The following is a 21,883-nucleotide window of genomic DNA, read 5'->3' as shown; positions in this document are numbered from 1 at the left end:
ACATTAACATGGGTGCTCATATATTTGGCAATAGACTACTGGTCCGCAAAATCAATGATATTAACGTGGCATATTTTGATTGGCATATGAGTGATGGAATGTTGTTGTATTAGACATAACATGCGTAACATGGGTACGGATATTGATATGATGAGTAGTCTTGCAAAAACACCGAACATGTGCATGGTCATCATATACATGATCAGATGACTGAATCTCTATGTTTTTTAAATAAAAGATAGAGTTTTATTATAGTAGTATGTTTTTTCTTTAAAAATATCTTTTATTTTTAAAGTGTTTTTTAATTAAAAATATATTTTAATAATATTTTTTTATTTTTAAAAAATTTATTTTTAATGTTAATAAGTCAAAATTATCTGAAAACATTAAAAAAATTATAATTTTTAAAAAATAATTTTGAAACACAAAATTAAACACGTTTATAGTTGTGCTTAAATTTCTGGATGACAAAAGAAAATATAAATATATGCTCATAGTTTTCAGACTCGGCTCTTATTCAAGGTTCCAAGTTCTGGGTTTTGACCGGGTCACCTCGGTTAATTCTTTTTTAAAAAAATCAAAACGACATCATTTTAGTAAAAAAAAATAACGTGTTGCAATCGGATTTTTGACCGGGTCTTACCAGGTCAACACGCCAAGCCGAGCCGGATTTCAAAACTATGCATGTGCTTTTCTTTTTATATACTTATGTATGTGATTTTTCTAATCATAAGTAATAGATAAAATAGTTTGATTTTTCCATTAAAAAAAATGATTGACAAGATATTAATATTAATGAGATTAATAGTGACTAAAATTTGTTAAAGCATGCTTTTGTTTTTTTGATTTAATGTGCTTATTATGGTATAATTTGGATTAGATTTACTCCATGGCACGCTTGATCGTGAATATATATAGCTTGTGGTGGTGTTAGGAATGAGGATATATTGAAGCACATGGTGTGTGTGTGTGTAAAGCTGCATTGTCAAGAAAAATATGTTGCGATGGTATTTTAATGCTCGCAACAGATGGTCATTACCGAGGGGGGAATCAGCAATTCTTGAGACAAAAATAAAGGTGTTGCAAACCTCTAAAATATTTTATGAAAAATAAATTTTTCCTTGAAAATGCAAAACAATTATACCAAAAGAATTAAATGAATTTTAGAGATATATAGTCTTGCGAATGTTCTCTATCCTGCAAAGCAAGGAACCAGAATAAAATTTGAATTTTTATCGTGAACATTTTGATTCCTCCAATTTTTCATCTAGATACATCATATGTATTAGAAATTTTTATTTTTAATATAATATATGTAATATCCAAGTCTTTCCTATTAAACTTGTTAACTAATATTTTTTTAAATAGATTTGATTATATGATCACTGCTGTCTAAAATTAGTATATCCTAAGTATAAGTAGTGTTTAGTTACTGTTATAAGACTAAAAAAAAAAGATAATAAAATAATACACGTTTGATTAAAGAGATAAAGACAGAGATGTAAAATTAAATATGTTGTTAGGATAATTTTAGAGTGAATTTTTGTACTTTCAAAATAAAACGTATAGAGAGGACATGTCTTCAAAGACAATATTTATCGTAAACAAAATTTAATTCCGAAATTATCAAACTAAGATATGTTCAAGTTTGAATATTCATATGCTATACTAAATAAAACATGGGCTAGTAAAAATAAGAGATATAGATAGGACGTGTCTTTAGAGATAATATTTATTGTAAAAAAAAATTAATTCTGAAATTGTCAAACTAAGATATATTCAGGTTGGTTTTAACATTCATATGGTATACTAAATAAATCATGGGCTAGCAAAAATAATTATTTAAGAGCCAAAGAATTATAAAATTAAACCAAGGCTCCGAATTATAATAGGTTTGGCAAAATATAATATTTTGTTGCCTAATAAACCCACACTCAGGCTTGAAGCCCGAGCACAAGTACCATTTTTCTTATAACCTTTCATCTCCAAAAACTTTTGTGCTGTTTGAGTTTAATCTTAATTTCTCAATTCTTTACTTTATAATCACCAAAAGAGTTTTTTTTTTTTTTTATATGAGATTGAGTGTTTTTAAAAGATTTTTGGTTTCACAAAAGCATACCAACCAAAGATTTTTTAAAATTAATCTATTATTCACTTACAATTTATTTAAATTCTGTTAATAAGCTTATGCTGGAAATTAAATTCAAACAAGATTTTAACTTAAAAAATAAGTGGATTTTATTTTTTATTTGATCTGTACACATTAATTATGTTCTTAAAAATAAAATTTTCCAGCACTTGTAACAATGAAATTAAAAATAAATTAAGATTGATAAACAAATTAAAAAAATTCAAGGCCCGTAGAGGAAAATATGTCATGAATATAGGTGAACAAGTTAATGTAATACGATGAACAACACAGTGCAGCTACAGCGAAATCACATTTTTTTTCTACGTCTTGGCCGTGCCCAAAATTCTTTATTAGTGTTTTTTTAATTATTATTATTATACAACAAAAACATGAAAAAAAATCTTAAAAATTAGTCATTATTAATTTAATCAAAATTTAAGATTCCTTGATAGTGTTTTTTTAATTATTATTATTATACAAAAAAATTCTTCATTATTATATAGTTGAACTTCGTGAAGGCTTTTGGGTATTCAACACCACTCATCATCCATCGCCGATCCTGCTCGGCACGCTACGTTCTTATGGAGCACAAGAGTTGACTTGGCAACTTTCTTCCTTATTTAAGCAGTTCTTTCTGCAAGGAATCCGACGGCAAAATATCTTAAAGTTTTGATTAAATTAATTAATCTCTTTAAAGAAACCACCTCATGACTTTAATTTTTTTTTTTATTATTATTATACAAAATACTAAGTTGTGCGGCCAAATCACTTTGCAAAATGCATTGTAAACTAAAACACATGATACCATGGAATGCAACGGTGCTATTTTTTTTTCCATCCTTATATAACCAAATCGAGAAGACCAATTTAAGTAAATTTGTTGAGCAAGGAAAAGATTGTAAGGAAAAAAAAAAAAAATAAAAGAAACGGAATGGTGGCTTTAAAATTGACTAGAAAAGTTCTATTCATGTTTCTGCTTTTCAAATTATAAATGTTTAGTCCCTATAAATTTTACAAATTTAATTTTGATCTAAAATTTTTTTTTTTTATTTGTAGGTCTTTGATTTGAGAAAGTATAGAGTCGTTGAATTCCGAATTATAGATAAAAAAATTCTTGATTGACACCGATTTTGACAATAAAAATAGTGTATTTTGGTGTTAATGGGTTTCTTCTTATGTGAGGACTTTTTATTAATTTGTTTTTTTCCCTTGAAATTTCCAAAAAAAAAGATCAAACATGGGAGGCGATTTTTATTTTTAGTTTGGATTTATGCTTTTATGCGAGTTTTAAGGGGTTTTGGGTTGTTTTATTGGTTTGTTTACATCATATAGAGGTTTTTTAGGTGTTTTTGATTTGCAAATTGTATTTTTAGATAAAAACACATTTTCTAATTTTCTAGCTATCTCTTCAGTAGTCGAAAACTTAGAAAGACACATGGCTTGTTGTCTGTCTTTATTAAAATAAAATAGAGCAAATGACATGTTATCTTTTCTATTTTCAGCTAAAAAAAATTAAGATCCCATGCTTGCGAGCTCTTTTTCAAATGGACTAGGTCTAGTAGTGTCTGACCTTTTTTAATGTTTTTAATTAATTGATGCCCTTGTTTTATATGTATTTTTTAAATTTATATTTAAGTTAATACCCCATATTTCTCTCATTGTTTTAGATTATTTATTTCACTTTTTTTTAAATAAAGATTGTTTTTAATTGTTTTGTATACATTTAATTTTTCAATGAGATTATTCTCTATAAATCTTTTTCATGATATGTCTTTAAACTAAAACTTATTCCTTCTTTATAAGAAAAGGTGACTTTCTAGATTAAAAAAGCAAAGTGTGTACATTAAAGGAAAAAATTGGAATTAAATATTACAGTTATCTATCTTTTACTTTTATGAGAATAATTATCCTTTTATTTTAGTATTTGATTGGCATTGATAGCTCCTTTTTAATTTATCAGTTTATACATTTTATAAACTATTTCATTTAACGTAAATAGCATCTTTATGTTTCTCAATTTAAAAAATCATGATATAGTAAAACACATTTGCAATATTTTTTTTATTTTTCTACTACATTTTAAATTAACTTCAAATCCTACAAGGATGTTGCATTAATAAATTTTTTTTATTCACTAACACACATTATTCTTGTTATATTTTATTATATATAAGCGTTGACTTTTAATTTATAGTTATATTTTTTTTCAATGTAAAAAAATACATTAACAATTCTTATATATATTTTTTTTAAACAAAAAATATCCGACCAACAATAAAGTACAAGTCAACTAATTAAAATAACATTAAATAAAAGCAAACCTTATCATATAAAGGATTGCTTTACTTCATTTTATATATATATATATATATATATATAAAAACAGCATTCATATTATTATAATTATAATCAAATTATAAACAAAACAAAAGGATTTAGAGTATGTCCACAACGTTTTATATTGTTCACCAAGATACAAAATTATAAATTGCACACAGGTCTGGACCCACGTTCCATGCTTTTACGAAGGCCTAAGCACACTGAACAAACTAGACTAACGCTTATATCTTAGGCGCTGCCTTTTTTTTTTTGGGTTATTTTTTTCCCCTTTGAAATACCAATTTCTTCTTGGTTAATTGTGTTTTTTAGATAATTTAGTTTTACAAAAAAAAAAAAAACATGACTTTTTTCATAAATAATATGGATTTTTTAGTTTAATACTTTTCTTCTTCTTCTTTTTTCTATTACAGTATATCCTTCAATATTTATTGTTTACATATTTTTAAATATAATATTTTTAACACTTGAAACTAAATTCTCACTTTATTATTATTATTTGTTTGTATTTTTAGATTTAATTTTTTCACAGGTTTTATTTTTATATATGTAGTTCATTTTTCAAGTAATGATCTTATTAGTCAATGCATAATTTTTTGACAACTGTCATGGGATTTAATAGAATTAGTTGAATAAAATCCACAAAAGATTTTTCACAAGGAAACATTCCACAAAAGAAAAGGAAAAAATAATACAAGGGCAAACATGTTATCAACCCATTTTTAATGGTTAAATACATAGATGATTGATATATGATCTCTTAACAAATGTAGATAGATAAAAGGATATAGATTTTAATAAAAATAGACTTTTACATATAAAATCTATAAACTGTTTCAAATAAAAAAATTCAAAATAAAAACTAAAATTACAATATATTCAGAGCAGTGTTTCTACACTTTGCAAGTAGTTCATGTAATGTTAGTATTACAAGATATGTTTAGAGTGTTAATCTTAGTACATTTTAACATAACTGTTGCATATTGGAAACAAGAAATTCATTATTAGCAAAATGGAATATTAAATTGAAAGATAGAGAATCTAATGTTACAAGTTGTTTCAAATAAAAAAATGTAAAATAAGAATTAAATTTATAATACATTCAGAGCAGTGTTTCTGCACTTTACAAGTAGTTCATGCAATTTTAGTATTATAAGATACATTTAAAGCGCTAATCTTAACACATTTTAACATAATTGTTGCATATTGAAAACAAGAAGTTTACTATTAGAAAAATAAAATATTAAATTGAAAGATAAAGAGTCTAATGTTACAAGCTGTTTCAAATAAAAAAAATCTAAATAAGAATTAAATTTATGATACATTTAGAGTAGTGTTTCTACACTTTGCAAGTAGTTCATGCAATGTTAGTATTACAAGATACATTTAGAGCGGTAATCTTAGCACATTTTAATATAACTGTTGCATATTGGAAACAAGAAGTTCACTATTAAGAAAATAGAATATTAAATTGAAAGATAGAGAGTTCAATGTTACAAGCTGTTTCAAATAAGAAAATTCAAAATAAGAACTAAAATTATGATATATTCAGAGCAGTGTTTCTGCACTTTGCAAGTGATTATTGCAATATTAGTATTACAAGATATGTTTAGAGCACTAATCTTAGCACATTTTAACATAATTGTTGCATATTGGAAACAAGAAGTTCACTATTAGGAAAATAGAATATTAAATTGAAAGATAGAGAGTCCAATGTTACAAGTTGTTTCAAATAAGAAAATTCAAAATAAAAACTAAAATTATGATATATTCAGAGTAGTGTTTCTGCACTTTATAAGTAGTTATTGTAGTATTAATATTACAAGATACGTTTAGAATGCTAATCTTAACATATTTTAACATAACTATTGCATATTGGAAATAAGAAGTTCATTATTAGAAAAATAAAATATTAAATTGAAAGATAGAGAGTCCAATGTTACAAGCTATTTCAAATAAAAAAAAATTCAAATTAAAAACTAAAATTATGATATATTAAGAATAGTGTTTTTGCACTTTGTAAGTAGATTATGCAATGTTAGTATTATAAGATACGTTTAGAGCGTTAATCTTAGCACATTTTAACATAACTGTTGCATATTGAAAACAAGAAGTTTATTATTAGCAAAATAGAATATTAAATTAAAAGGTAAAAAATCTATTGTTACAAGCTGTTTCAAATAAAAAAATTCAAAATAAAAAATAAAATTATGATATATTCAAAGTAATGTTTCTACACTTTGCAAGTAATTATTACAATATTAGTATTACAAGATACATTTAAAACACTAATACGTTTTAATATAATTATTACATATTGCAAACAACAAGTTCACTATCTTAATCCTTATAGAGTGGTAGTTGAATTTGCTGTAATAAAACAACCTTCTACTACAGGGAAAAGACATCCTTGGGATCAGAATGAGAAAAACTGAGATGGTACAACTTTCTTTGAGCATCGATCTTCAAACTGCAAGCAGTACAAGTACTTACATGAACATTTAACATTATAGAAAGAGGAAGGGTCCAGAAAGCAACACAAGGCAGGAGAAGGAAAATGGCCGCGAGGTCCTCCACAACCCTCAATGAAGATTTAAAGAATTCACAATAGCAAGCATGCAGCCATTTACAACATTTTGAGCACAAAATAAAGTACCAGTTGAACCCGAAGAAACACCACTGTCCACAACTTTCTTCCACTCCTAAAATTTCCTTCATCCACGATTAGCAGCTGGTATGGGATGATGGTGGAGAGAACGCTGCCACACAGCTCCTGAAAATTGTTAATGCACAAGTAAATAACTTGAGACACTTGGCAAGCAGCGTGAGGGCACTCTTAGCACATCATGCAATCTCTTTCCCCCGGGTTTATAAAGAAAACTCCACCAGCTGACTCCACTGCAATAGAAGATCTTCGCAAAACTGAGTTACTCTCTTGCGACCTCCTGGTCCAATCAAAATCGTTGGGAGCATCGAGCAATGCTTTGGTGGTACAAAAAAGGGATTCAATTTTCAGATAAGAGAAGCTGTTCTGAACCTAAATTCATGTCTATGTGAAATCAGTGCATTGCTTATTCTCAGAACATATCAACATATAGGCACCTGGAACCATGAGTGCTTCATGACCATAACCATCACTAAGAGATCCAAACTCTGTTTCATCATCGTCACTGTCAATATTTTTTGGAGTTACACGGTTCTGATAGCTTCTGCGCCGAACAAGATATGCATTGAAGTAATAGCTTACCAATTCGTCCCTGGTCTTTCTAGGAAAATACTTGTGTTTGTTGTCCCAGAAGCACTTGCCTGCAGATAAAAGGTTGAACTTGACCGTATCCTTGAATCTCTGTTCTTCTTCGGTAGTCCATCTAAGTGAAACTTCCTCACCCGTGCGATCAAACTGCCAATGATAGAACAAATGACCCAGTTCAAGCTTCAATTTAATTCTTTTCTCGGCAATATGAAATCTCACACATCCAACCGAACCTGGAAGCTGACAGCCACATGCACTGGGTCTTCCATTTCCAATTGGATCCATGGCAAATACGGCATTATGATTTTCACATTCCAAAGGCCATAATCGTGTGCCCAGCCATTTAGAATCACTGTCGGAAACCACGCTAGTCCACTCAGGGACTTCAGCTTGGAAGAGAGGGCCCACAGCAACATGCCTACGGACATGCCCATCCCCAGATCCATCAAATGTTGCGTTTTTGGATGATAAATCAACAGCAAGTTCTTGCTCCTGAAGGCCATTCTCACACTCTGTCTTAAGAGGACTTGTAGATTTACTTTGAGGTGCAGAACATGAATTACAACAAGAGCATACGTCAGGTTTCACTAGAGCAGGGAGCCGCTTGCTGCATCTTGACCTCTCTGCAAAGTGTTCACTTAGAACACTAACATCCTCAAACATGGATGGATGCATCTTTCCATTGTCCTGGAAGTTCATATTGTATACCTATATGACAACAATTAAACTCATTTAACTACAATACAAACTTCTGAATGGGATTTCCAAAGAACCACAACAAGCATAACAGATATCTTCACAATTATTGCCTAGGCGATGCAGATCATCAAGATAGTTTAAAACAAAATGCATTGCATTTTGGATCATATTCAGGATGGCAAAAATTCAAATAACTTCACATGACCAATAGTTGGCCCTTTTTGTTTGTCTCTGAAAATGTGCATGTCCAGACCAACACTTAGAATTTCTTGTGCAGTCATTTGTTAGCACTACAAGCATATATCTTTACTTTGTCCAAGTCATGTTGATAATTATTTGTTAAAAGTCTAAATGCATTGAAATATAATGATCTATCATTGGCTGATCAAGTGATTTAGCCAGATATCAACAGCCAAGAGAAGATATGGATTCAGATTTAAATTCACTGATAAGGTTACTGTAAACAATGACATCTTACAGGGGATTTTACTCTTACGCAGCATTTAACTAGGATAAGAGTCATCACGACGGTGACTTAAACCATGACATCTAACGTTGTTGAGAGGTCATGTGGTAGTTAGAGGATGAGCCTAAGCTTTTGGATCCTGCAGATCAGGGGTCCCTTCCTTGGAGTGACTCTCTGATGCTTGGGCCCATCTAGCTGTCATGTGACCTATCCACAACATTAGATATGTGACGATATCAATATCCCAAGTTAGCTAGGAGTCAGAGGCATAAGTCGCTTTTAAGCATCAGGTGCAATCTCTGCCCCTGAGAGGTGTTATATTATGAACAAAAGTCACCAAAGCCGCAAGCCAAGCACAAGGCCTGAGATGGGACAGGACATATTAAGAAGCTAACAATGCATCGAATTTGAGGCAACATCATCCATACTAATCAAATCAGTTTCCATTTTTAGTTTTTCCCAAAAAATAAAATTGGAAGATGCATTCATATGTTATAAAATATATATATATATATATATATATATATATATATTTATAACATATGAATGCATCTTTTTTTTAACATGTGAATCCATCTTCCAATTTATATATTTATATATATATAAAGAATTTTCTATCTAGAAAATTAAAATGTCCACCTTATAATTATTTCTCATAGAAAAAATTATGATAATTTAAATATACATCTTTGCCTATTATTATTTTTTAACCCAGCTAAAAACTTGTTGGAAAAAAAAAACTACCAATAACTCTTCAAAAAATTGTTAGATTTTTATTGGAAAAATTTTTAAAAACAATATCAACTATATATATATATATATATAATCTTGGAATTTTCAATTATAATTAAAGCATGCATATAAGGGTAAGAAATTGTATGTTTTTAATTTTAGTTTGAAAACCCTAGTTTTCCATTTATAAAATAGTCAATAATTTATATAGGAAAAATATGAAAAATTATGTCTCGTCGTGAATTTGACATATGGAAAAATATAACATTTGAATAGGAATTCCTATTCTTTGTTCTCCATGATTTTATTTTTGAAAAAATGCTAGTTCTAACAACTAAACAGATCCATAATAACTATCTTGTGCATTTTAAAATTAGCAATGGCCAATAATCCATTGAAAAATCAAAAACCTCGCATTGGTATTTAAAACAACGGGTAAAAGTATAGAATGTACCTGCAAGAGTGATTGTTCAATGTTACGATCAAAATGCCTTCTATGTAGGAGAGCCTCCCGAGCCCTTATGGCTTGGAGCCACAACTCATTGCCTATATGACCCTTCCACTTAAATTGTGGTGATCTTACTCCGATGGAAGGATCATCGGGACATTTTGCAATTTGGATCACCCAGTTTAGCATTCTTGTTAGAGATTCTCGTTTTCTCTTGCGAGAATTAAACTCTTTCTTAACAATGCTCGGATCCAATATCACAACATCATCATCACTATCATTAAAATAATTATTTTTTTCAGCATAAATTTTTTTGTCATAATCACAATTCCTACTTCCAACACCATTGTGTACTTGATGTGCAGCTTTGGTGTCTAACAAACCTATTTTACCCTTCCCAGTATCCATCTCAACGTCCCTGCCATTTTTCTCATGCACTTCTGAAGCAAATTTACAATCCTCTTGCTTTCTATCACATCTATGCAATAATAAACTTCTGAGCTGCATCTCCAGCTCCAATGACGAACAACTCAGATTCCCATCACACTGACGCTTCCCCTTTCTTATTTTTTCCTCTTTACAACTCCTACTCATGCATTTTTCCAACTCATACAAGTACTTAATATATATCAACTTAACCGAAGGTGAAAATTGAAGATCTAACCCTAACTCTTTAGCCACAAAGCTCCAGAAACCGTTTACCATATCAAAGCCACCTCTCTTTCTCACAGCCCAAAAGAGTTTGAACAAATCCAAAGATTGCCCATCACCAAGCAATGCTGGAATAGGCCTAATACACCCTGCTTCAGCGGCCTCATTCAAAAACTTTGAAACGAGTTCATCAAACAAGCATATTACTTTATCCTCACACTCGTAATCATCCTCATCAGAGTTATCAATAGCAGTACAATCCTTAGCCTCATCATCCTTCACATGATGATTAATATCTAGACAACAACCACCATCACCTTTGAATATATTAATAACATCATCAACACAAGCAGAACCATTTGTCAAAATTGACCATCCTGCCATGAGCTTCAAATTCTATATATTTTTTTAAAATCTTCCTTCTCTACCAAACCTCCTTGTAAATCACAAATCAACAAAAATAAAGAAAATCCGTAAAAAAAGACAGCAACAAAGTTCTGTTTTTTATTTGCTCCGTTTTACCATGTTAGTCCAGACAACAAATCAAGCATTTAAGAGACATGTCTGATACGAGAACTAAAAGTAGACATAAATCTTGAACATGGTAATATATGACAGCACAAGAGCAGGTGTCAGGCAACCTTAACTCTACTTTGTTTTTCAAGATATTACCTCATTTCTTGGTTTTGAGTTGATTTTCCCTTCCGAAGCCAAATACGTGCAACCCAAAAAAAGTTCAAGAGAGGGGACATGAGGGAAAGGAAGATCGAGGCTTGGCGAGTTTGAAAAATAGAAGAAAAGGAAAAGGATAGTGGGTGCCAGCACACACTAATACAATTGAAAAGTTTTGGACTTTGGGATCTAATTGAAGAATCTAGGATTTGGGAGTAGATGATAATATTAAGATTAGAATCAAGAAAAGGAATGATAATTAACCGAAAAAATCCAAACTTGGAAAAACAATTAAGAGCAAAATCCAATAAAAAGAATTCCTTTATTCTGCCACCACTTTGTGGAATATATAATATCATAAGTTTAACAGGAAGCATTGTATTTTTCACACGCACATATGATACTTTTTAACCATTAAAAAAAAAAAAAATTGCCCTTGTATTGGAATGTTTTGGTATTTTCATACGGTATATTAGTTATTAAATAAATTTTTTGGGTATAGTTATATTTTCATCTTTTAAACATAGTGAAATTACTTGATTGTGACTAGAATAAAAAATATAAAACTTGCATAAAAGGGTTTAAATGTCTTCTCATTTAATTATGTACAGTAAATTGATAGGTATGCTCTTGGAAAAAAAATTTAATTGTAGGTTTAGGGGTCTTTTGATCTTTTCCTTCAGCTTTTTTGTAATTACAAGGTAATCAAGGGAATTTTTATATTTTAACATCAAGTAAATATTAATTAATTTAAAAAAGTAATCAAGAATTTTATATTTTAACATCAAGTAAATATTAATTAATTAAAAAAAGTTATTCGTGCGTGGAAGGCGCCTAAGAACTTTGTCCAACGTGTTGGCGCCTCCCGGTGAAAAACATTGCACTTCAGCTATGTCATTGGATTCATCACCGCGTTATTTTCCTACCTATGCAATGCATGTAGACTGAGGTTGAAACTTGAACAGTTTATTACTAGTTAACCTTTTTTATTCTCTCCTACCCTGAAAAATATAGGTTGATCCTCTTTGTTCTTGATATTTAAATTCAAGTCCTTATTCTTTTGAGTTTTAATTTTTATCACTGGTTATTTGTTAAAGTTTTATTTATTTTTTATTTAATCATTTTATTCTAATTTGTAATATATATAATGTTTCTCCAATTCCAATTTAATCATTCTTTTAAGCATGTTTTACAGGTTTAACGGGGTGACTCATCATTTATTATTCAAGTTACATGTTTATCATGCTATCTTGAATTGACTCGAGTTATTTTTTTTTTGTTTTATCCAATTACATATTTCTAAACGTTTTTTTTAAGTTATCATTTTTTTTTAATAATTTATTTGTTTATCATTATTGTTAATTTTTTTATCATTTATTAAAATAAAATTAACTTATTAAACTTGATGCAGACATAACACAAGTATTTTATATTTTTGAAACAAGCTTCTCGCATCTAGAAATTGTTTTTTACACAAAGAAAATATATATGTGGCACAAACCACCCTCTTATTCGTCAAGACCAGTGCCTGCTACTCCTACTGCTTGCCTGGGACTGGGTATAAATCCCATCTCTCGACGAAATGCTTTACTTTAATAAGAGCTCCTCAAAAAGAAAAGGGGTAACCTTTTCTGAAACTAAGGATTTAAAAGCTCTCCTACGCATGTAGCGGCTTAAAGTGAATATGACTTTTAATAAAAGTATAAACAAAATATTTGAGAAATATTTATTATTATTTTTTATGTATATTACAAGTAAGAAATTGAGCAATTTTTATTTTATATTTAAAACTTATATATATATATATATATATATATATATATATATATATAAACCTTGGATTATTACCCAAGTTATCCATGCACTTTAGCCGGCCCTAGACAGTACGCTTCTAGACGGTCAAATGTTGACTGAGAGTCTGAGAGGAATGTGATTTGATAAATTTATGATCATTTCTCTTATTATTTCTGTATTGAAAAAAACTTCTAAAAAAAAGAAAAAATTAAAAATCAACCAAGCAAAAAAAAAAAAAAAGGTGCTGGAGGAAACATCAGATGTCTCGCTTAGTGCAGAGCTTGTATGAATTGAAGACAGCATATTTTTTTAAAATACTTTTCACTCAGAAAAGCATGCTAATAATATTCTTTGAGATCAGCACATCAAAATGATTTGAAAACATTAAAAACATATTAATTTAAAAAAAAATTTATATTTTTTGAAAAATACTTTTCAACCACAATGCAAACATTCCTGGCCTCCAGAAACAAACCTCTTTCATCATTGCCTGCACATTTCTCGCACATTGAGAAAATGAGTTATAAAAATTAAATGAAAATGATTAAAATCTTAAAGACGATATTCGACAAAGATTGTGTGTGGTTTTGTTTTTTTTTAATACTTTTCACTCAGCATGCCAATAATATATTTTTTTTATTTTTTAAAAATCATTTTTTAGATCAGTACATCAAAATGATTTGAAAACATTAAAAACATATTAATTTAAAGAAAAAAAAATTTTATCATTTTTGAAAAATACTTTTCAACTGCTAAACATTCCTGCCTCCAGAAACAAACCTCTAGCTTCATCATTGGATATATTTAGACAAAACTAACACATTTCTTGCACATTATCACAGAGAAAATAAATTTAGAATTATAAAAATTAAATATATATTCATAGAAAAAACAATGATTAAAATCTTAAAGAAAAATTATATTATTTCAATAAAAAATAATTATTTAAAGATATTTGACAAAGATGTTAGACACATGTGATACTAGTTTTTTTTTTATTGAATGAGCAGATGATGTTTTGTTTGTCCTAATCTTTTTTATTGAATGGATAACGTGTCAACTTATGGTGCAAATTTTAGCCATCTTCAATGGGTAAAAAATCAATAACTAAGTTTTGAGATCTTAAAAATCTAAATTATAACTTGTTTTAACCTAAAACACACTCTAGAAATCTATATAAAGTCAATTTCAAGCTTAAAACATCGTTTAATCCATTTAAAATTGCTTAACAAACTGAATCAAAATAAAATTAGCAGATTCTAATCTACATTTTAAAGCATTTAATCATCTTTATTAAACCTTTTTTTTTTAAAATAAATCAATTGAAACCAAACTCAATCTTTTTATGACTGAAATATCATCTTTTAAACACTTTCTCTCTCCTCTTTTAACATCCAAGAACTAAAATAAAAAATAAAAAAATTAAAGTTTGGAGCTTAAATGTAAAAAGTTAAAACAAAAGGAACCGAATAAATACACAGAAGTTTTATGTGCTAAAAATGAAAAGGGTTCTGTTTTTTTTCATGTTAAATCTTGTCCTTGCTCTTTTGATTTTTCTTAACTACAACTTAAAATTCCATTTCATCACATTGATCTTTAATTTAATGCCAGCAAAGCAAAGGAATTCTCAACGTATAAACCAAATTAATATGACTTGGGATGATGAAATTGCGAGAAAATTGAGTTGGATGATAGGAATGAAAAAAAAATGTAAAAATAAACAATGTAGTCCATAGCACACTTGCATAATGCCCTGCAATTTTCAAAATGCCCATTTTTATTTATTTACTGTATAATTGTAAGATCCCACATCGGTGGGTGAGGGATCTGGCCTTATTAGTAGTGCTGGTGCTAACATGTTGAACGCGTTTTGGGACGTTAGGCTTCAGAAGTGGTCTCGGCGTCACTATGAGGGCGGTAAGGCCCAAAGCGGACAATATTCAGCATGTTGGGCCGGGCTGTTACATTTGGTATCAGAGCCGACCTCACTGGCTGTCCGGTTGTGCCGACCGTCGGGCTCTTTAAGGGGGGTCTCACATCGGCGGGTGAGAGATGTGTTGCTGGCCTTATTAGTAGTGCTGGTGCTACATGTTGAACGCGTTTTTGGGGCGTCAGGCTCAGAAGTGAGCACGTCACCAGGAACAAAACCGTGAGGGCGGTAAGGCCCAAAGCGGACAATATTCAGCATGTTGGGCCGGGCTGTTACAATAATAATCTGAATATAAATGACATATTGAGAACTTTCATCAAGCATCTACTACTTGACATGACAACAATTAAAAATAATTTTTTTTAGATAAAGGTTCCTTTAATATACTTGTTAAGAGTCATGTAATGTTTATAATAAATCACAATATTTTCTCTTTTGTTTAAAATTTATTATAAACACTTAGAAGTATTTCCATAAAAATAGCACTTATTTAATATATTGAATAAATATCATTGATTTTTATTTAAATCTTTTTATTTTTATTCATTTTTTTTAGCACAAATTAATAATAAATAAAGCTTAATGAACGTGCAACTTAACATATGCCCTAAGGGCATGAGTTATTTTTTTTTTTTTTTTTATCTCATTTAGCATGCATGCTAGAAAGATTCTATCTGTGTCTTCGTGGCTATAGCGCATAAGCATCTCAAACTTAAGCCTCATGAGGTTTCTGCTTTGATATCTATAAATGTTTCGGGGGACAGTTATTCATGCTCCGAGATCTTCCGAAGATGTCTCAGACTCTCAAATAATTGGATGCATCTCACTTGGACGATGATGGCGCCAATATAAACAATAACAGTACAGCAAAAACGAATTAAAAAAAATCCACAAACACGAGATGCTTCAATGCTCCTACCTGGGCTTGTACCGATTGTTTGGGGTTTTTTTTTCTTCTGGTCATTGAATTATTGCAGAAGACTAGAAGAGAGATAGAGAAAGATGTATCAATGGCTTCACATGCGTAAGATTCACGGCATCTTATAATGTTAGTGATTGATGGAAGATTAAATGCCTGCTCCAGGTTGCTTCACAGCATTCCGGTAGCCTCTTAGAACGGGTCTTCTTGGTGGTGGAAGAGAGAACTATTAAAGATGGCTGGCCGATGACGCCGACCGACGAAATCTCATATCTAACAAAGGATCAGAGAGTTCAAACTTCAAATGCCGAGATGAATTCCCAAAAATCACCTCCACCCTGCTTCGGCCTTGCGGGTTGAATATTGAGGGCGATACTAAAAGAGCAACTTGGGTACATGGATTTTCCTTTGGTTATTCAAAAAGGTAAAAATATTATTGGACCATTGGAAGTCAGACGTCAGAAAGTAAACCATGAAAACGAACAAACGTCCGAAAATATATTATGGAGGTTGCTTTACAATCACTCATCTAAAGAAATATTTACACAATTGTGATAATGTAAACTTTCCGTTTCTTCTTGATTAAAAAGAAAGCATAATGAGTTTCAACAGAAAGGTGGCCTGGGTGATTCTATAAACGGATAATTCAATATTTAGGACTTGCATAGAGTAAATACTATCAACAAGTTAAAATCAGGGTCACATTCACAACAAATTTGATGAGTAAACAAAATTAAGCTGAAGTAACCTAACTGCAATTTTCTAAAGGGTAAGTATTATCTTTCTTCAGGGGGCACAACAAAAAAGTAAAATGAGTCAAGACATTTGGGTTATTAGAAGGCATGCTACCTGTACCCATGATTGACCTGGACCATCATCACAAGTTCCGGTGTCGATTACCTCTAGCAAATCCAGTTGCTAATCTCAAACCAGCTGATGAATGCACGGGAAATTAAATATAGATTTCACCCTTTTGATGTAGTCAGAAGAGTAATAATCAGCACAAAACCAAAGACTAACAAATGAATGATCAGCATATCGACAAAATCAAACCTTGACGTGTAAATCAGAGTGTTATTTACATGAATTATCTAAACAAAAAGCCCTTCTTTTGATCCTTCCCAAACTTTCCTTGCATCAATCAATCCCCCACTACCAATCAAACTCACAAACAGATGAATTTTAGACAAAAACAACCATATAAGATTTACATAACAATTTAAAAGGTTGAAGGAGAAAGAAAGCAACTGCTAAGAGTATTTCAGGGTATGAATTGCAGTAAAGCTATACTGGGACAAAGAGAAGGAAAGAAAACGCCCACCTGCTGTTCTGTTATAACGACTAAGTAATGGACATCCATGATGATGTAGGACCAGCCTCTATCCTCTCTTCTCATCTTCTTCCCCACCACCCCAGTTTTATTTTATTTTTGTTTCTCATTTCCTTGAAAAATCTGAAGCTTTGATGAAGTGAGGACACAGAACAAGAAGCATTGAAGTAGGCACTGACTCTTAAAAAGAAGAAGGAAAAAAAATAGCTACAGCCAAATCTGTGGCAAGCACCAGATTGTGGGCACAGAAAAAGAACTCCAAACTCTCATGCATTTGTAACTTTTGCTTCACAAACACGATTTCAAACAGCTAAGAAGTTGATCTTCAACATGTTTTCTGCACAGCTACTAATCAATAGGAGGGTTGATTATCACTTCCTGCAATGTGTGTGTGCGTGTGTGTGTGTGTGAGAGAGAGAGAGAGAGAAACAGAACCATGTGTATATCAAGCATTTTAAGAAAATCCCCTAAACTAGAAAATAAAATAAAATCAAAATATAGTTTGGCAAACCTTGTCACAAACAGGACAACTCTCGCTTCTTTCCATCCATTCAAGAATGCATGAAAGATGGAAGTGATGCTCGCATTTTGTGATAAGTTTTGGATTCTCTAAATCATACTCTGCACAAGAGATAGTAAAATGCAGCTAAAACAGGCAAATCATAGATACAAAACCACTTCCATAAGCAGCCACAGACATGCAATTAATGAAAAGGATTTAGCAAGGGCATTATACCTTCCAGACAGATAGGACAATCCTCCTCCTCTGTTGCTGAAACAAGAGGCTCAACTGACTTTGAAAGCTCAATTTCTAGCTCCTTCACCGCATCAAGTTCTGAATTGATTTGCGCCTTGCAGTCTAACTCCTTCGCATCTTCACACTCAGCTGAAGTTTCCCGAGTATTCAAGCCAGTGATTTCTTGTCCAGCAGCAGAATTTGTTGTTTGCAAAGCTCCATCATTCTTGTCACCACAAGTCTCTCTCGACCTATGCGGGGTTTGAAGATGTCCTACTGCCACATCAAATGGCATAGGTGCAGGAGGTGGTCTATAAGCATCAGGAACTGATGTGTCCAGGTTTGTATCAACCAGAAGTCCTGTGGATAGAGCAGACCCAGCTGCATGGTGAGATGACAATGGGACATGCTCTGCTGGTGCTCTGGGGTACTGCGCACCAAACAAGAAAACCAGATGCGATGAACATGACAAAATAGTAAACCTAGTCTCTCTAAGTAACCGAATCTATTTTGATATCTAGGCTAACAACAGATTATCCAACTTACCATCAGCAACATGCCGAAGAGCACAATGATACTAACAAATAAAATATCTCTAAATGATCTCACAACCATAACAAGAATAGTTCATCCATTCCAATAAATCCATCACGTATTTTCTGGAAGACTAAAAGCCATAGACATCTCATTAACTGAATCGACTTGTCTCATAACCTAAACTAGAACATTAGCAAAAAAAAGTTCATCGATCATTTGATTCTACTATTCATCCTATCATATAAATTTCTAATATTTTTTTAAAAAAGGGCAAGAAAGTGATTGAACTAACATAATAATAAGGCCGTGCGCTATTAGATTGAGCAGCTCCTTTAGAGGAACAACAGCAACAACCTCCCATTCAATCTTTCTTTCTTCTTCTACCACTATTAGTGCTGCTACTAGCACGAGTTATCTCCTCCACTGCTTCTCCGCCAACATCATTTGCTTCTTCTCTCTTTATTCTCCGATCATCAACTCTGCTTTCCACGATCAACATCACAATTATTATAAAATTAAAACAAGCAAATAGTTCTCTAAAACCCTAACGAAAACAAAATCACCGAATAAGAAAGTATTGATTGAATGATTGAAGAAAACCTGAAAACAAATCAACAAAATAGGTAGCTATTTGAGCTTAAATAACAGTAGAAAGTGGAATTTGTTGTAAGAGAGAGAGAAGATGGAAAGAGAGGATTTTAGGAAATGGAACGGGAGAGGGGGGGAGAGAGAGAGGTTGGAATGTTGAAGTAAAAGAGGCTTACGGAATTTCTTTTGTTTCTCTTTTTTTCTTCGTCTCCTTCTTCTTTTCTCTTTCTGGAAGAAAGGAACAGGTGGTGTGTTTTCGTGTGCGACAACGACTTGCACTGAAAAGGAAGCTCTCTCTATGTATAGTTTTGTAAGTGCTCCATCCTCCCACTTCGACTATCAACAGAAACTCTATGCGGAACACGTCTTCCTGAGTATTGTTATAATAAAATAACTATTTTATTCTTGAGTGTAAAAAATAGTAGCTTTTAGTTGGGAAGGTAATTTAGTTTTTATTTTTATGGGTTTATTGGTTATTAAAATATTATTTAGAGGTATTTGAAATTTTTTCAAATTTTTTGCATAATAAAATTATGATTTTACTCTCAAAAATCAATAAATTTTAGAACTAATGACCATGAGTTTATTTATCTTTTCACAAATTTTATAACAATAAAAATACTTTTCTATTCTCAAAACCAAAAAACCTAGAGCTTTTTACGGAGAGTTTTCTTAGTTTTCCTTTCTTAGACTACAGTTAAAATACGTCTTTTCACTTGGAGAAGAATATATATATATATATATATATGCATTCAGGGGTGTTTCTATCCTTTCACATGATTTTATTTATAATTTCCAAGGTTATGAGATGTGCTTATGTATTTTTATGTTGATTTTTTACTTTCTAATTCTAAAAATTTATTAGCATGTGCTCATTACCTGTCAATGCATGGGTGGCATTCATGCTCTTTAATCAGTAAGTGCAATGTTGCCCGATAATCAAACTTGACTTTTCATAGTCTCCTTGCAAGCGTCATTGCGTCTTTTTTTCTTTTGGTATGGTGTATGATAACAAATGATTGACAGTTTATCACATAGTTTTTAAACACCGGACCTACCCGGGCTGGGACCGGTCCGTTTAAGTAAAAACCCGTCAAGAAATTGGCTCGGCAAAACCTGGTCGACCTCGCGAGTTGACCCGGAACCCGGTCGACCCGGGTAAACCCGTTGAGACCCGACATGTTTTTTTATACACACACACACACATGAAACGACGTTGTTTTTTCCCTTTACCATTAAAAGTAGCTTCTAGTAGTGTTACTATTGGGAGATGGAGAAGGACCTTGTTTCTGCTTTGTTGGATATGGGGCTACATCATATTCATAAGATTTGAAGAAAAGAGCTTGAACAATTTATTATATCTAAACCTCCTCCTCCTTATATTATTCTCCCACCTCCTTGTTATTGTTGAAGTGGATTACTAGGTGAAGCCATTATTAAGCAACAAGAAGAAGTGACAGTGACTGGAAACAATCAGTCAAATTAATAAAGAAAGAACGAAAGAAAGAGATCAGAAAAAACTTACAGAGTGGAGGCAGAATTCTTAGACCCGTTCAAGTTGAAATCTTTTTTCAGATTAGATAAAAAAACACTTTTCTTTCTCCAACTCTCTTCTCTCTCTATTCTGTTGTCCCAAATTAGGGTAGCAGTAAAGTGAGAATTTGAAGAAGAAAGAGAGGGATCGAAGGGGGAAAAAACAAGTCTTTTTTTATGTTACTTTGCTCAGATGTGTAGATTGACGCCAATGAACAACACAAACATAGCAAACAGAGAGTGGAAAATATGGAAAGGGAGAAACCTTTCAAAAAGCATAGAGTTTTTTTTTTTGGTTGACCCGGGCTGACCTCAACCCATTAACCCGCCTGCTATTATACCGGGTCAACCACCGGGTTGGGTTTAAAAACTATGGTTTATCATTGATGCTAGTATCTTTTTCATCTTTCTTCTTTTCTTTCTATTCCATGGAAAGTGCATGCCTGTTCTCTCTTTTTTTGTTTTTCCATTTCGGTCTTTAGGTTTTTTATTGTTTTTTTTTCTGTCCTTTTAGAAAAGCTTTTTTTAATTTTTTTAATTTAGTTGTAAAATTATAACTTATCATATATTATTTTTTTCAATTCACTACTTATTCTTTTGATTTATAATTTTTTTTTCTTAGCTCTTTTATTAAAATTTTATTGGTTTTTAATTTCATCATTCAATCAAGATTTATGTAGTTTTATTTTTTTCAATTTAGCCATCATTCTTTTTGATTTCCTTTTCCTTTAGTTAGAGTTTTTTTTCTTTTCAATTTAAAATTTAAATTTTGTTGATGCCCTTTAATTTATTTTTTATTTTTATTTTCACCCTTAATCTTTTAATTATAATTTTTTACATGACTGATTTTTTTCACAGTTTCATCATTTGGCCTCTGATTTGTTCAGGTTTGGGCTTTTGGGTTTTTTCATTTATCATGCTTCCGATCTAGTGATACAAGTCACGAGTTTTAAGAGTTAATACAATTAATGATTTTTTCCCCTCATTTTCTTTTATGATTTTATCATTCTATATTATTATTTTTACATTAAAAAAAATTGGTTTTGTAGTTATTTTTAATTTATTTTCTAACAATTTATTTTGGTCTCATGACCTATTTCATGGGGTTTGAAGGCTTTTTTTAAACA

At 31.1% G+C, this 21,883-nt stretch overlaps 2 protein-coding genes across 4 annotated transcripts; both read right to left on the bottom strand.

Moving 5' to 3' along the window:
• Positions 1-6,657: 6,657 nt before the first annotated feature.
• LOC118033718 (AT-rich interactive domain-containing protein 2) lies at positions 6,658-11,728 on the bottom strand. Of its 2 annotated transcripts, XM_073407190.1 has the most exons (3): positions 10,073-11,728; positions 7,955-8,429; positions 7,731-7,868 (listed from the first exon to the last, which is right to left on the bottom strand). In XM_073407190.1, the coding sequence occupies exons 1-3, from the start codon at positions 11,099-11,101 to the stop codon at positions 7,864-7,866; spliced, it is 1,509 nt and encodes a 502-aa protein (XP_073263291.1). In that variant the 5' UTR covers positions 11,102-11,728; the 3' UTR covers positions 7,731-7,863. The 2 variants fall into 2 exon arrangements, with proteins under 2 accessions (XP_034894707.1, XP_073263291.1); XM_035038816.2 differs by having other exon boundaries at positions 6,658-8,429; positions 10,073-11,724.
• Positions 11,729-17,070: 5,342 nt separating this feature from the next.
• LOC118033719 (probable E3 ubiquitin-protein ligase RHB1A) lies at positions 17,071-19,557 on the bottom strand. 2 transcript variants are annotated; one of them, XM_035038818.2, is made up of 5 exons: positions 19,400-19,557; positions 18,928-19,114; positions 18,099-18,528; positions 17,874-17,983; positions 17,071-17,740 (listed from the first exon to the last, which is right to left on the bottom strand). In XM_035038818.2, exons 2-5 carry the CDS (start codon positions 18,994-18,996, stop codon positions 17,711-17,713), a joined length of 639 nt encoding a protein of 212 aa, XP_034894709.1. In that variant the 5' UTR covers positions 18,997-19,114; positions 19,400-19,557; the 3' UTR covers positions 17,071-17,710. The 2 variants fall into 2 exon arrangements, with proteins under 2 accessions (XP_034894709.1, XP_034894708.1); XM_035038817.2 differs by lacking the exon at positions 19,400-19,557 and adding an exon at positions 19,236-19,393.
• Between the last annotated feature and the right edge of the window lie 2,326 nt (positions 19,558-21,883).

The sequence above is a fragment of the Populus alba genome, chromosome 1, assembly GCF_005239225.2.
Source record: "Populus alba chromosome 1, ASM523922v2, whole genome shotgun sequence".
NCBI lineage: Eukaryota > Viridiplantae > Streptophyta > Magnoliopsida > Malpighiales > Salicaceae > Populus > Populus alba.
The sequence above is the reverse complement of the archived record's forward strand: the minus strand, read 5'-3'. Positions and strand labels throughout refer to the sequence as shown.